This window comes from Mytilus edulis, chromosome 4, assembly GCF_963676685.1.
Source record: "Mytilus edulis chromosome 4, xbMytEdul2.2, whole genome shotgun sequence".
Taxonomy (NCBI): Eukaryota; Metazoa; Mollusca; class Bivalvia; order Mytilida; family Mytilidae; genus Mytilus; species Mytilus edulis.
Window position 1 is genome coordinate 7034967 of NC_092347.1, and position 17389 is coordinate 7052355.

Consider the following 17389-nt stretch of genomic DNA (forward strand, 5'->3'; position numbering starts at 1 on the left):
AAAGTCAAAATCGTCATTATTGAACTTGACCTCCATTTTGTCATCAGTAACAACATATTAAAATTTGGGAAGCTTAGGTAGAACAGTTCATGTGTAAATGCACGGACACGACTGGAAACTCCATTTTTCAATCTTTCAAGAACCATAACTCCTGAACGGTAAAAGTCAAAATCGCCATTATTGAACTTGACCTCCATTTTGTCATCAGTAACAACATATTAAAATTTGTGAAGCTTAGGTAGAACAGTTCATGCGTAAATGCACGAAAACGACTGGAAACTCCATTTTTCAATCTTTCAAGAACCATAACTCCTGAACGGTAAAAGTCAAAATCGCCATTATTGAACTTGACCTTCATTTAGTTGTCAGTAACAACATATTAAAATTTTAAAAGCTTTGGTTGAACGGTTCATGAGTTAATGCACGGACAACATTTGATTGCCGCCCGCCCGCCCGCCCGCCCGACCGACCGCCCGCCCGCCGTACATCCCCAAATCAATAACCGACATTTTTGTCACAAAAATCCGGTTAAAAAGATAATTAAGGTGTGACAAAATACTGTATTTCCTGTTAAATCATTTTTCAACAATTTCGTTCGTATTTAGAAAGATTTTGATAATTGGCGTAACTTGCCATCACACAGTTCATCAATATTCTACACACATGGTTTAAAAAAGATGTTGATCAAATATTCTTAATTTATCTGTAGCGGCATGTACATTTTTGGTTTGAAACATCATGATCCAACTGCATTTCTAACGTCGACATTTTCGCGGACCATCAGACTTTAGCGTATGGAAGCATTGCACTTTAGCATGACCATTGTTCTTTAGCGTCCCCATCACACTTTAGAATCCTACATATTCATTAATTCAATCCCCAAATTTCAAACATAGAAGCACATATGTCTTTCCTGATAATCCAGTTTTCTACAAGTAGGACTGCTGGTATAGTAAATTTACAATAAGTCATCTATTACAATGTTTGATGGGACTCCAGTTACAGTTTGTTTCACTCATTTGATAAGGCAATTAATGGAATAAAAAATAAAAACAACAATTTGTAGAAGAATAGATTCTTATTTATCTAATATTAAGACAGCTACTCATACATAATTAGAACTACATATAGACCCCTCCATGTTAATATGCTATAACAGATAAAGAAATGCAGTGTACCCTTAAAAATATTGATGTTGATTTCGTTTACACAAGAAATACAGTGGAAGTTTCGGAATATGACTGCAGATTGTTATAATAATGTCAGAAATTAGAAAAACAAAGACTTAAACCTACCTTTGAACTTCAGGTGGAAGTGATAAATTAGGTTGTAATTCTACTAATCGTTTATTGTTTTTTTCAAATAGTCTCTGTAAGTTTCCATCGGCTCCCTCAAATGGTTTTTCACACACCAAACTAAAACAAAAGGTAGAAAAGTAAAACATACGTTTATAAATATTTCATCATCTCAACTAAAACACATTTCATACTGCTAAACTCAGAATGTAATATGAAATTTTTGAAATATACAATAAAGTCTTTTTATATATAAAAACAAGAGGCTGTCACAACGACAGCAAACCGGATTTATTAACATTTATTTGTGTCCTGGCAATATCATAAGAACCATTACTGATGAATGTGAAAGTGAAAATCGTCATTATTTAACTTGACCTCCATTTTGGCATCAGTAACAACATATTAAAATTTGGGAAGCATTGGTAGAACAGCTCATGCGTAAATGCACGGAAAAGACTGGAAACTCCATTTTTCAATCTTTCAAGAACCATAACTCCTGAACGGCAAAAGTCAAAATCGCCATTATTGAACTTGACCTTCATTTAGTTGTCAGTAACAACATATTAAAATTTGAAAAGCTTTGGTTGAACAGTTCGGTTCCTGAGTTAATGCACTGACATGACTGGAAACTCCATTTTTCAATCTTTCAAGAACCATAACTCCTGAACGGTAAAAGTCAAACTCGCCATTATTGAACTTGACCTTCATTTAGTTGTCAGTAACAACATATTAAAATTTTTAAAGCTTTGGTTGAACAGTTCATGAGTTCATGCACGGACAACATTTGATTGCTGCCCGCCCGACCGCCCGCCCGCCGTACATCCCCAAATCAATAACCGACATTTTTGTCACAAAAATCCGGTTAATAACAAGTAGAAATGATGGATATTTCTATTTATAGTCCTCTCTTTAGTTTATATCACAATTCTGTTGCTATTTTATTCTTGTATCACACCTATGAGACGTGAGGCAATCTTATCAGCGCTGTCACAATGTCTGAGTGAAATTTTTCAACAAAATCAAAACAAGTGAGGGGACATTATCAAGCTTATTTTTGTCAAGTAATTCATAGTCTACATGGTCTATGGGAGGAGAAAAGACAGAAAATTGCATGATAACCAGATATTTGCATTTTTTGCATATATCATAAAATATCAGTCACTCCACACGATGTGAAGTTTTTTGCTTGTTCACTGCCCTCACTTGCCAAAAAGGTTCACATTGTGGCTCACTTTAAGTTTTTGTGTAAACAGGAAGCTGAAGAGCAATACATATGAAAAAGCCCATACTGTATAGCAAGCTAAAAACGATCCAAAAAAAAAGGGGAGAAAAAAAAAGTGAAACAATTCAAGAGAATACTACTGTATTTGCACTAAACATAGTAACAATTTTGTTTAGTGGTCAGCTGAAGCCTGCCTGTGGATGCAGGATTTTCACGCTGTGTTGAAGACCCATTGGTGACCTTTAATAGTTTTTTTTGCCTTTTAGTTGGGGGTGTTGTCTCTATGACACATTCCACATTTCCATTCACAATTTACTATAAATTCATTTGATATTCTTTTAATAAATCAAGCTAATTTAAAGAATTGAGTATTGTATCCAGAGACTGAAGTTCTTTCAATCAATTTTTGGTACATGTAATTCAAATTGACTTCAAATTCAAATATCAACTTATATGTAGTTGTCATAAGCCGAACATAAATTTACCACTGCACATAGTAATAATTACCATCGTATATAGTAATAAGATGCTTCCACATTGTAATATCTGGATCCACTAAGTGTTCCTAACTGGTTATGAGGTGTTCCTATAAAACAAAAATGATCACAATGTATTGCATCATAAACACAAAATAGTTATGTGACTTATTATAAAACAACAATGTGTCCACAGTACACGGATGCCCCACTCGCACTATCATTTTCTATGTTTAGTGGACCGTGAAATTGGAATAAATTCTCTAATTTGGCATTAAAATTAGAATGATCTTATCAAAGGGAACATGTATACTAAGTTTCAAGTTGATTTGACTTTTACTTTATCAAAAACTACCTTGACCAAAAACTTTAACCTGAAATTTGCACTCTCATTTTCTATGTTCAGTGAACCGTAAAATTGGGGTCAAAACTATAATTTGGCATTTAAATTAGAAAGATCATATCATAGGGCACATGTATACTAAGTTTCAAGTTGATTGGACTTCAACTTCGTCAAAAACTACCTTAACCAAAAACTTTAACCTGAAATTTGCACTATCATTTTCTATGTTCAGTGAACCGTAAAATTGGGGTCAAAACTATAATTTGGCATTTAAATTAGAAAGATCATATTATAGGGCACATGTATACTAAGTTTCAAGTTGATTGGACTTCAACTTCGTCAAAAACTACCTTGACCAAAAACTTTAACCTGAAATTTGCACTATCATTTTCTATGTTCAGTGAACCGTAAAATTGGGGTCAAAACTATAATTTGGCATTTAAATTAGAAAGATCATATCATAGGGCACATGTATACTAAGTTTCAATTTAATTGGACTTCAACTTCATCAAAAACTACCTTGACCAAAAACTTTAACCTGAAGCGGGACAGACGGACGAACGAACGGACGAACGAACGGACGAACGAACAGACGGAAGGACGCACAGACCAGAAAACATAATGCCCCTATACTATCGTAGGTGGGGCATAAAAATGTTAAATATGGATCACATCAAAAACGCATCTTATGATTCTAATCGTTTTTTTAATTTCGACTGGACAAAATAATTATACACTATGTTTTAAAGTATGGTTACTGGTACTTCAATTAGACAACTTAACTTCATGAATGGGACCCATCCTTTTAGTTGATTTAATAAATGAGAACTTAACTTAATGGATGGGACCCATCATTTTAGATGATTTAATAAATGTGAACTTAACTTAATGGATGGGACCCATCCTTTTATGTGATTTAATAAATGTGAACTGAACTTAATGGATGGTACCCATTCTTTTATGTGATTTAATAAATGTGAACTTAACTTAATGGATGGGACCCATCCTTTTGGGTGATTTAATAAATGTGATCATTCTTTTTACAAATTGTCACTTTGATAGACAATTAAATGAGTGGTCTCATTGGCACTCATACTACATCTTCTTTTTTCTATTCAAATAACAATACTCATTCTGAAATAAAGCATCATTTCTGTATCAATCCAAATCATTAGATATTTATTAGTTGATATAAAAATTCTTTGCTTACTGTATTCTTTCAAAGGAGTAGGTCCGGTAAGGACTCATTTTGGCCTCAAATTTCAGTTTCATCTGAAGAAAGATTTTGACCACTTTTTAAACACTTAAGTGTCTAATTCACTTGATTCAATTAGTTAACGTGAAAGATTTTAACTGATTAAGTCATTAAAAACGATCCGATTGAAGCTCAAATATGAAAAATCTCTCAAATATGCCAAAAAACGTCACTTTTCAGATTGTTTTTGTCAAAAATGAAAGTGGCCGCATCCGTGTTCATCCACAACCTTTATATATGTTATGTATTATCATAAAATACAACTTACATTGCAATATTAAGGATGAACACGAATGCGGCCACTTTCTTTTTACACGGAAACCGTCTAAAATTTAACTAAAGTGATAGAATTTTGAAGATTTCAGTAATTTAACACGACTTAATGGTGCTACAACCCGATATATGTGCATTGTATTGTCAAAAACAGCCCATATTTATGTAGCAGAAGCATTCAACTGTCCAATAAATAACTAAAAGTTTACATTTTAACAATTTTGTAAAACTGTTATATTTTTGGGCCAAAAATGGGCCTTACCGGACCTACTCCTTTAGGAATCCAAAAATAGATTTTTAAAATCACTATTTTCCATATAAAAATGCCTGTAAAACTGTTACTAGATGTCATTAAGTACATTTATAAATAAAATAAAAAAATAAAATAAATGGGGATTGTGACCATGGGACACAGATGATGCCCCCGCTTGCATATAAAGTTATCAAGGGACATAACTCAAGAAAGGTAAAAGTGACGCAACCAAAATTCAAATTGATCTGTGTTTTGTGGTAATAAGCATTGTGTATAAGTTTCATAACATTTTGTTGAGGCAAACTTAAGAAAAAGAAATGGAAATGAATAAATTTAGAAGTTTTACATTTGTAATGGGCATAACTCTAAAAGAATAAGAGTGACATCTCCAAAAGTCAATAAAAAGTATTGAATTAATACATTTTTCATATAGCATACTGTAAGGTAACATTTTAAGACTTTTTTAAAAGTAAATGTAAAATCAGTTTACAAAAGATCACAAGTGACATAAAAATATATTAAAATCGCTAAATAAAAATATGAAAAAAAAAAATAATTTATTTACAATTTCAATGTACTCATCTTAAAAGTTTGCATATTTTAACCAGATGCTCCGCAGGGCGTAGCTTTATACGACCGCAGAGGTTGAACCCTGAACGGTTGGGGCAAGTATGGACACAACATTCAAGCTGGATTCAGCTCTAAATTTGGATTGTGATTAAATAGTTGACACAGCATAGGTTTCTGACACAGAATGAATGTGTTCTAATGAACTTAAAATTTTTGTTTTCTCTTAGAGCAATTCACTATGCTGTTGAATATTAATCCTCTCAAAACAAGAATGTGTCCTCAGTACAAGAATGCCCCACTCGCACTATCATTTTCCATGTTCAGTGGACCGTGAAATTGGGGTAAAAACTCTAATTTGGCATTAAAATTAGAAAGATCATATCATAGGGGACATGTGTACTAAGTTTGAAGTCGATTGGACTTAAACTTCATCAAAAACTACCTTGACCAAAAACTTTAACCTGAAGCGGGACAGACGGACGGACGAACGGACGGACGAACGAACGGACAGACGGACGGACGGACGGATGCACAGACCAGAAAACATAATGCCCCTCTACTATCGTAGGTGGGGCATAAAAATGTTTGAAGAAATTTTCGTTTTTATTTATGAAATTTCAAATGAGAAAAATTGAACCCAATTTTTTTAATCACATCCCCCTTTCCCTTATTCCAAAACTAATCTCAATTAAAATTTCAAATGGAGTTTGCAACAATAACTACTCATTTAAATACATCATAAAATATTAAGATGTAAAAAAAACTGCTTGTTATCACTGAATGTTATTTATTATAATTTATCAGTTGGTAGTAAAAAGTGAATATACATTGTATATTGTATATAACAAAGATTTAAGTTGATTCTGGACAAAGAAAGATAATTCCAATTAAAAAAAAATCTTGCTATTGCACAATATTTTGCAATTAGATATTTCTTGCTTACTATTCTGGACAAAGAAAGATAACTCTAATTAAAAAAAAATTTGCTATTTCACAATATTGTGCAATTAGATATTTCTTGCCATTGCGCAATACTGTGCAATTGAAAAGACTTGCTATTGCACAACACTTAATATAATAATTTTAGATCCTGATTTGGACCAACTTGAAAACTGGGCCCATAATAAAAAATCTAAGTACATTTTTGGATTCAGCATATCAAAGAACCCCAAGATTTCAATTTTTGTTGAAATCAGACTAAGTTTAATTTTGGACCCTTTGGACTTTAGTGTAGACCAATTTGAAAACAGGACCAAAAATGAAGAATCTACATACACAGTTAGATTTGGTATATCAAAGAACCCCATTTATTCAATTTTTGATGAAATCAAACAAAGTTTAATTTTGGACCCCGATTTGGACCAACTTGAAAACTGGGCCAATAATCAAGAATCTAAGTACATTTTTAGATTCAGCATATCAAAGAACCTAACTGATTCATTTTTTGTCAAAATCAAACTAAGTTTAATTTTGGACCCTTTGGACCTTAATGTAGACCAATTTGAAAACGGGACCAAAAGTTAAGAATCTACATACACAGTCATGACAGTTAGATTCGGCATATCAAAGAACCCCAATTATTCAATTTTGATGAAATCAAACAAAGTTTAATTTTGGACCCTTTGGGCCCCTTATTCTGTTGGGACCAAAACTCCCAAAATCAATACCAACCTTCCTTTTATGGTCATAAACCTTGTGTTTAAATTTCATAGATTTCTATTTACTTATACTAACGTTATGGTGCGAAAACCAAGAAAAATGCTTATTTGGGTCCCTTTTTGGCCCCTAATTCCTAAACTGTTGGGACCTAAACTCCCAAAATCAATACCAACCTTCCTTTTGTAGTCATTAACATTGTGTTTAAATTTCATTGATTTCTATTTACTTAAACTAAAGTTATTGTGCGAAAACTAAGAATAATGCTTATTTGGGCCCTTTTTTGGCCCCTTATTCCTAAACTGTTGAAACCTAAACTCCCAAAATCAATCCCAACCGTTCTTTTGTGGTCATAAACCTTGTGTCAAAATTTCATAGATTTCTATTATCTTAAACTAAAGTTATAGTGCGAAAACCAAGAAAATGCTTATTTGGGCCCTTTTTGGCCCCTAATTCCTAAAATGTTGGGACCAAAACTCCCAAAATCAATACCAACCTTCCTTTTGTGGTCATAAACCTTGTGTTAAAATTTCATAGATTTCCATTCACTTTTACTAAAGTTAGAGTGCGAAAACTAAAAGTATTCGGACGCCGGACGACGACGACGACGACGACGACAACGCCAACGTGATAGCAATATACGACGAAAAATTTTTCAAATTTTGCGGTTGTATAAAAATGTAAAACAAAATAAATATCTATATGACATACCATTTTCTGGACAAAGGGCTATAGCCTGGTAGTAAAATCTTTCTGCTGACGACTTACTAAATCCTTTGTCAAAATCCTGTTGGTATCGTGCTGCAAAAATAAAGTAGGTAGATCATTATCAAACTAGTTTTATTCTTTAATAATAAACTATATGATGTATGTTTCATAAAATTCTGGCAAAAATTATACATTATATATTCTGTGAGTATTGCATGGCATATACATAGTCCCTTACCGGTTAAAAATTCATTGTGATAACTTGATTTTTAACTAGCCATGGTTTAAACTACATAAAAATATCAAGTTAAAATCTTTACGCATGACGAAAAAAACTTGAAAACTGATTTTTAAGTGAATTTTCTATGTCCAAAGACCACAACTCTCTACATAAGAATCAGAACAGAACAAAATTCCAACTTGATCTGTAACTTGTCATGATAAAACTGTATACTAATTATCAAATCAACATCTTCAAGAATGACAAACAAAACTACCACTAAATTCTTCCAACAATTTACAAAAGAAAAGGAAAAAAAAATGTCATTTGGACTTTTAATTTTGTTTTTAAATGAGTTATTTCCCTTTGAACAGAAATAAAGTATTTCATCCAAAATTTAATTCTAGGGAAAGGGCTCTAATTGAACAAAGAGAAAAGCTTAAAATCGTGAAAATGAACTTGACCTGTAACTTGTCATGATAAAGCAATAAACCAAATATCAAACCAATATCTTCAAGCACAAAGAAAAAAAGTCTGGAAAACTGATTTGCCGGACTAACAGATGCTATGATCAATTCACTCTATTTTGTGTTTCAAATAACAGTGATAAGCCTTGGAAGATTTAGTTATCAAGTCAATCCCATAAGGTTTTGATTGCAATTTTTACCTAAAAACTTACCAATATCACCAAGACAGACCAAACACCTATGACAAGCCATTATGGCCCAAGCTTGAACTGCTGGACCAAAGTCACGCTTTTTTACACTGTTAGAAAGTCCCATTTTTCTCATTACTGAAACAAACAAAATTTAAGAATTGTATAAGAATAATTGTTATAAAATCTAACATAATTTAATTCCTCATAGTAACAGTACAGGAAAGAGATTCTCAATTATAAATCACAGTGATCTATACAAACTCTCAATGATAATAAATTTGGTCTTTGATAGTCTTGTATGTTTTTTATTTTGAGTTCATTTATATGTTTTTTTAGTTTAGTTTTAAAGTCCATTTTCACTAAACTAGTACACATTTTTGAATATTGTTCTCTATTACTGACCATGCAAGACCCTGAATGAGTGGTCAAGGGCGTTAAACACCCCCTTGTGTAGAATATTGATCTATGTAGTTGTATATGGAAGGCCTTTCATTCATGGGATGAAATCTTTTGAGACAAATCAGAATCACAAACGACAAGGTTCATTAATGCTACAATATGATTTTTTCTGTATGACAGACATCATCGGATCAAATTCTTGTCAGTTTGGTTAATCAATGAATGTTATAAGTATTTGTTTTCATGTTGGTTCACAGTTTAAAATTTATTTTTAAAAATCTGTTATCATAATGCATTTCTTTTAAAGGTAGTTTGTTTACTTGAATTTATAGTTATTTTGAATAAAACAAATGGTGAAAATTCAGTATATCACAAAAATCATTTCTTCAACATTATTCTAAGTTGACAAACCTGTTTTCTGTTCTGGTACAAGATTAAAATCTAATATACCATTAAATTTGAGACCAAATTCTTGTTGCAATCTAAACAACAGATGGTAGTAGTACCCTGTTGCTGATGACAGATGTGTGCGGAATGCTGCTTCTAATGAACTACCCATTCTGATGTGCTGAAATGTATATAGGACAAACATATGTTATAGGGGAGCAACCATTTAACATCAAGGGGGGGTTGGATTATGGTTTTCTTGTCTGCAAGGTTTTTTTCACGTCCTGGACATGCCATTGCATGAACCATGCATCCAATAGACGGATCCTGTTAACACTTACTGAGTCATGTCATCATCAGAGTTATCCACAAGATATAGAAAGTTACTGAAGACTTGCAATAGTTACTGGAAATTTACTTTTGTTTACTTTCATAGCTATGTTTAATGTTAAGTCCTGAGAAGTACAAAATAGTTATGATCACATGACTTATGATTATTGGATAAACACAGAGACAATTGAAATCTGCTTACACCAGCATCTTTACCTTTTACCAGCAATAAAATGGTCATTCAAACATATGGTTTTCAATGCCTTTAACTGCATAATTGATTTTGAAGCCCAGGTTACCATGCCAGGACCAAAAGATTTTCAATTTTGACAGCCCCAAACAGTAACAAGAGGCTGTCACAACGACAGCAAACCGGATTTATTAATATTTATTTGTGTCCTGGCAATATCACAAGAACCATTACTGATGAATGGTGAAAGTGAAAATCGTCAATATCAAATTTGACCTCCATTTTGTCATCAGTATCAACATATTAAAATTTGAAAAGCTTAGATTGAATGGTTCATGAGTAAATGCAACAACTTGAATGGAAACGCCATTTTACAATCTTTCAAGAACCATAACTCCTGAACAGTAAAAGTCAAAATCGTCATTATTGAACTTGACCTCTATTTTGCCATCAGTAACAACATATAAAAATTTCAAAAGCTTTGGTTGAATGGTTCATGAGAAAATGCACGGACACGACTGGAAACACCATTTTTCAATCTTTCAAGAACCATAACTCCTGAACGGTAAAAGTCAAAATCGTCTTTATTGAAGTTGACCTCTATTTTGTCATCAGTAACAACATATTAAAATTTGGGAAGCTTTGGTAGAACAGTTCATGCGTAAATGCACGAGCACGACTGGAAACTCCTTTTTTAATCTTTCAAGAACCATAACTCCTGAACGGTAAAAGTCAAAATCGTCATTATTAAACTTGACCTCCATTTTGTCATCAGTAACAACAAATTAAAATTTGGGAAGCTTTGGTAGAACAGTTCATGCGTAAATGCACGGACACGACTGGAAACTTCATTTTTCAATCTTTCAAGAACCATAACTCCTGAACGGTACAAGTCAAAATCGCCATTATTGAACTTGACCTTCATTTAGTTGTCAGTAACAACATATTAAAATTTTAAAAGCTTTGGTTGAACGGTTCATGAGTTAATGCACGGACAACATTTGATTGCCGCCCGCCCGCCCGCCCGCCGTACATCCCCAAATCAATAACCGACATTTTTGTCACAAAAATCCAGTTAAAAATGTTTCCAGGTCAATGGGTTGACACAAAGAAGTCAAATGAAGACCCTCTAAAAGTCTGCCCCTTTGGTCTCATGCAACCAAAGATTAGCTGCATCACTGTACATGTACTTCTCAAATCATAAATATTAAAAGAAGACATAGTTTCTCTAGATTTTTTTTGAAGGTGTAAAACTTATATATAAAGTTTAATTAAATTAATTTTATAAAATTAACAAAACACATGATGTGCTTTTCTTTATTTGGCAAAGAATGGCATTTGTACAGAATTGATGCTGAAAATGGACAGTAATATATGCCAAACAGGTAAATTATCAGAGTAAAATTTAACATTTTGTATACATACTTTTCTGTTATGTTTCATCAGTTGTATTATTTCATAGAAGACCTTCCTCCATAAAACTTCCTCTGCCTTTCTCCCATAATCAGATGGGTTATAAAACATAAGTCTTTCACAATATTCTTTAAGTCTACAAAGAAATGCATTTCAGTATACAAAGGAACAATGATTAATTTAACACAGAGTTCTTTAATTTAAGCACCATGGTAATGTGAAGCTATATTGCTTGTATGTTGTGCTATCTTAAAAAAATTGTTTTGGATGTGGTATTATAATTTTCAAAAAAAAGTAGCTTAACATTTCTTAAAACTGACTCAAGTCTTATTTGCCTTGAAGTACAACTTTGAAATGAATAATACATATAAAAATATTTCCCGCCTCTAAACTGAAAAGTATTAGGGTACTGGGTAGGTAGATATTTCTTTATTCATTATTTCCTTTATTTAAGGAAGTTTGCTTGTCATTTTATGGGATTTTTTTTTAAATTTCACAATCCTCTGGTTTTATCCATTTGAAATCCTTAAAAAAATTGCCCATTGACCCCCATTTTTCTTTTCATAAATCTTTTACATGTATAATGATAAGCCATCTTTAAAAGTCTTATAAAATTTTAATTATTTTTTAATAGTTTTTGAGAAGTTAAACTTGTCAATGATAAAGCTATGAAAATGCGAGAGAGAATATTTTTCGGCCAAAATTTCAATGGCTAATATTTCGAAAAAACAAGCACATTGACCTATATATTTTTTTTGCTCTTTTGATTCCTTGATTAATCCCCAACCAATATAAACTAATGTTTTGAAAAGCTAATTATATTGAAACTAAAAAGTGAACTCCCTTAAATGAGATACAGGTAAATTGCAGAACCAGGATATACTCATAACCAATACCAAATGAGCATTACTGAACATTTTATAAGAGAAGAAAGTTAGATACATTATTCTTATCTGGTAATAGTCTGATTGACATTTGTTTATATTTAACAACATGAATAGGAATAGAAAACCTATTCAAACAACTTTCCTGTAAATACATGTAAAAAATAAGAGTATGAGATTGGGACAGTCGGGAGGCAAGACATTTTATTTTTTTGTAGCTTTATTACAAAGTATAACAGCATCAAGTGTATCTCATACTTATTAATTTTAAATGAGGATGAAAGGCAACTATATATAGATTACTTAAATAAGGTTAACAAAAACTTTAAAAGCCTCCCAAATAAATCAAAATTAATATGGTTAATGTCATCTGAGGATAATGTTATAATAAAAAAGTAAGTTTATTATTGTGTACTTTATTCAAAGAGAGAAAATTAATTCTAGATACAGTTTAGTCACCAGTAGTTTGCCCATCTATATTATATTGTAAAACTATAGATATTAATATCTTTTCTGCAGAAATTATTTGGTTGAAAAAGACTTGACTTTGTTTAATTGTTAAAAAATCAATGTAATCAATATGTAATCACTTGTATGAAATTGAACTTAATTGTACTGCTCAAAATATTGGGAGTCATAATTGACAATAAAAAAACTTTGTATTTGTATTGCATACTTATTGCGAAGTCCTACAGCATCTTGGTGGAACACTTCTCTGTATGCTTTCTTTTGTTTAGAAATTTCATCTAATCTTCTGATGGCCTCAAGTGCTGCTCTATTAAAATATAGAATAAGAAATTATTGATTTATTCTTGCATCCTTTTACATGCATACATTACAAGATGCTAATTTATAAAGCATAATTTACAATGCAGAGTCATCCCAAAATAATTTTCTGACTGGCCTACCCTCTTTGAAAGTCTCATGAAATGGGGGGTCCTGTCCCAGATTCTGCTTTTTTGAGTCTTAACCCTCTTGCTGCCGGAGGGACACATATGTCCACACTGGCAGTGCTGGAGGGACACATATGTCCATGGTTAAATTTATGAAAACTTCTCCTCAATATTGTTTCTCTCTACGGTAAAAAGACCGAAGATTAAACAGTGTTAAGCTTTTCTCCTATGGGTCTCAAATGTAATGGTCATTATGTTGCGACGTCATATAATGAATAACGTTGGTGTTTGGCATATTACGCCACAGACATCGAGCTGCCTTATTTTCCGACATATGAAATGCAACCTTGAAAAACGGTTGACAGCAAGAGGGTTAATCGCCTATCCTGCTTATCATTGTAATGAAAATGCTTGTAATTGGATGTTTCACCCGACTTCTTTTCCGTTTACAGACAAAATAATACCAATTTATACAACAGCAGAGAGAGGATCTATGTACTTATTTCATAAATATTGCACAATGTATTCAAATGAAGTCTCCATCCTATCAAAATTGAAATATTTTAATGAAAAAGAACCTAAACAAATTCTCAAATTAAAACAACTTAACAAGCAATGAAAAGTGGGCTTTCTGTGGGTTTATTAGGTATGTATGTTCTGTATCTTCCTCCTTTAGTAGGAGCACCACCATGGGTCATGGTGTAAAAAGGAAGACATTTAACACACTGTATAGGTACAGATTTAATGTGAGCATTTGCCTATCCAGTTTCCCAGCCTGGCCGTGATGAGTCTTACTACCAGAAAGTTAACCTTCCCCAAAACAATAAGTACAATGTAATAAAGCATACAAACATACCCACTCACCTGATTCGCTCATCCTCAAAAATATAAAATATGCATAATATAAAAAAACATTATATTCAAAATAATGGATAAGGTCACCCCGGATGCCGGACAAATGCCTAGACAACAAACAGGAAACCGCAGAGGACATTCTTGGAATCCAAACCGATACAGCTAAAGGTAGAGGAAAGCCGAAAATTCTACGATAAAGGATCTCGGAAAGAAACTACAGATCCATTAAGGGAACAACTAAAACCCTCAGATATCAAATAGATTGGTCTGATAGTTTCCCACATGGAAACTACTAATGGATCCCATCTGACTACATGTCCCCTGAGATTAATATAACACAGAGATTGGTCACTCTCCGTACTGGCCAGTCAAATTGTATTAAAACTTTGTCCACGGAGATGCGCGCGCATGCAGACTGATTAGACAAGAAGGATGATCTGCCATTGTTACAAATGAAGTGCAAAATAATTACAATTTTTTAACCTATGTGGCTTATTTAGGAGTTTTATATATCGGTAAGTATTACAATAAGATTAAAAAGTTAATTATTGTTTGTTTAAGTACACAATAGCTTTGTTTAGTGAATTTATAAGCGTAAATTTACAAATGAAAGCTGAAAATTACCGACATTGAGTTAAAATTCCGTTGGACTGACTCAATTTATTTTGCGCATTGGTTAAATTCAGATGAACAGTTGGTTTTCCATATAACATTAAAACTTTCTTTTGTATTTTTTCTTTGTACTGATGTATACTTTGTCATAATTTGATATACAATGTACCAGCATACTGCCAACTGTCCCCAATTGTGGGGGATTTACCTCATGAAGGTTCCAAAATGGCCGATGTAAATTTTGAGTCAATTTATGTTGTGCTTGGGTTTAATTCAGATAAATAGTTTGTTTTACAGATAGCATTAAAACTTTCTTTTGTATATTTTCTTTGTACAGTTGGCAGTATGCTGGTATACTTTGTAATAATATGATATACCAGCATACTGCCAACTGTCCCCATTTGTTGTGGATTTACCTCATGAAGGCTCCCAAATGAAAATTTTGAAAAAGGCAAGTTTGTCCACAATTTAAAACAAAACAATCAATTTACCATGCTTTAAATGCTTTAATCTTACCAACGTTGTAATAGACGCACAGCTCATTTTAGATCGGAGTCACTTAATATGTGCTTGTGGTTGCAGATGCAAATGCACTGACAATTGTTTTATGGTAGAATACATATCCAGAAAATTATGCTATGCTTTACATGCCAAGAGAAACGAACTCTTAAAGACCTTACCGTCTAGCAAGAGCAAGAGTCAAAGACTGTAGCCAACGTACACCCCACGGGGCGTACATTTATATTTTTATTTTTTATATTTTCAAACTTAAAGTGTGTATAGACATATATATTCATTGTGAAGTGCTCCTTTGAAGGAGGGATTTCCTAATACAGATACACATACATGGCTATTGGTTTGTAAAGAAGCCATAAAACAACATTAAAATAAGAGTTGAAGACCCTATTCATTTATAGTTTAGAAGCATAAATTAATAAGTTTTCCATGTTACTCATTATAATTTCCTTTATTGTAGGAATGCCTCCCCGAAAGAAATCCCGTTTGGGACGAAAGCATTCTAGCTGACAAGGAATTAATTTTGCAGTATTGATGATATTGTCAGATCCTATCAAATTGAATGTTCTTATTTTGAACAGGACACTGCTACCTATTTATACATTATACATGGCTAAATCAACGCCTCGTTGAGGCAGGGTGCTTTTGCTTTTCAGATTTCTCGCATGATAAATTGTCAACGAAAAAATGTTGTAGGGAAAATAAAGGGCATCGTTTTTAAACAATAAACATGTTTTGTCCTCCGACATTAATATTGTCCTTGGTGAAATAAGCAAAATCTTATAATTACTCGGATTGTTTTGCTTACAAAAGTTACACTAGCCGGAGCACCAATCTCAGATGTCTCATACAAACCTGAAAATATCTGCAGAAACCTTTCTCAACAACAAAATATAATCCAAATCATAAAATATACGATGTAAGGATAATAATATGAAAACAATTTGACATAACAATTTCAATGATGTTGAAGGATTCTCTCTGCACAAATTTGCACGTCCGCTCTCATCGGCATGCTCAACTATTACATCTACATAATACTTCTCAACTTCAATATGTTGAAGATTACAAGAAGGCACATACTAGGGAAACAAATTAAAAACTAAACATACATGTATTTACAATAATTGCAAAAATAGGTAAAAACTATGTTTGATAAATCTACTTGTTACCACTTAGATGGCGGATTCTGAAATTTAATGAAAACCCAGTTAATTGTAGGTATATGTACTTGAAACTATGTTTTATTTTCAACGTATTTCTTTTTTATTTGAGATCATTTGAGGTGCACCTGTAAACACGTTTCGCTTTATCAACATCTGGTTTTGTTTCCCCCGATTTTTCGCTCCCTTTCTTCATCTTTTCGGCAAAATTGTCCACCAAATCAGCATGTCATTACATTCTCGCATTTCTAATGCTAACTTTCAAGAGTTGGTGAAAGATCTTCCTGGTGGCACCGTTCGTTCGTTGCCATATTTTTTTCTATGGACCTCTTCGGACTTTTCTTTCAACCCTGTGTAAAGTCAAGAAAATTACAAAAGTTATCACCAATAAGAAAAATCTCACACAAAATCAACTAAAATATAGATGAATCCCAATTTATATTTTGAATGTAACAACGCACCAAAATGTTCGTAAAGAACATTAATTTTGTAACAGGGGGATTTTTTTTCACAGGAACTTGTTTAGCATATCAAAAAAATAACAACACATTTTGACATGTAAAACATCATTTGTATAAATACTTTTGATAAAAAGTGATACCAAGTATTGTTTTGGGTCATAAATAAAGGTTTTTAGAAATGATGAAGGGGAAGGTTTGAAATTTTTATATGTTTGGATGGGGCCCGTCTTGAATTTATTTTGTTAAGAATGGGAAAAATCAATAAAATCACATATTTACCTCACCAAAAGACAGTAATCGTATAATATTACTTCCCTTGACAATAAACTGTTTTACATGCATACAAATTTTTAT

At 32.5% G+C, this 17389-nt stretch overlaps 1 protein-coding gene across 2 annotated transcripts in view; it reads right to left on the reverse strand.

The window, feature by feature from the left end:
- LOC139518876 (nonsense-mediated mRNA decay factor SMG5-like) overlaps window positions 1-16985 on the reverse strand; it is an 84714-nt gene extending 67729 nt beyond the window's left edge. Inside the window, exons 1-8 of one of the 2 annotated variants that reach the window (XM_071310528.1) lie at window positions 16703-16985; window positions 13212-13310; window positions 11664-11787; window positions 9743-9899; window positions 8954-9067; window positions 8058-8147; window positions 3028-3106; window positions 1296-1415 (exon numbers count right to left, since the gene is read on the reverse strand). In XM_071310528.1, the coding sequence (XP_071166629.1) occupies window positions 1296-1415; window positions 3028-3106; window positions 8058-8147; window positions 8954-9067; window positions 9743-9899; window positions 11664-11787; window positions 13212-13310; window positions 16703-16770 (851 nt within the window). In that variant the 5' untranslated portion in view covers window positions 16771-16985. The remainder of the gene's footprint in view (window positions 1-1295; window positions 1416-3027; window positions 3107-8057; window positions 8148-8953; window positions 9068-9742; window positions 9900-11663; window positions 11788-13211; window positions 13311-16702) is intronic. The other variant, XM_071310529.1, reaches the window with a different exon arrangement.
- Window positions 16986-17389: the final 404 nt, after the last annotated feature.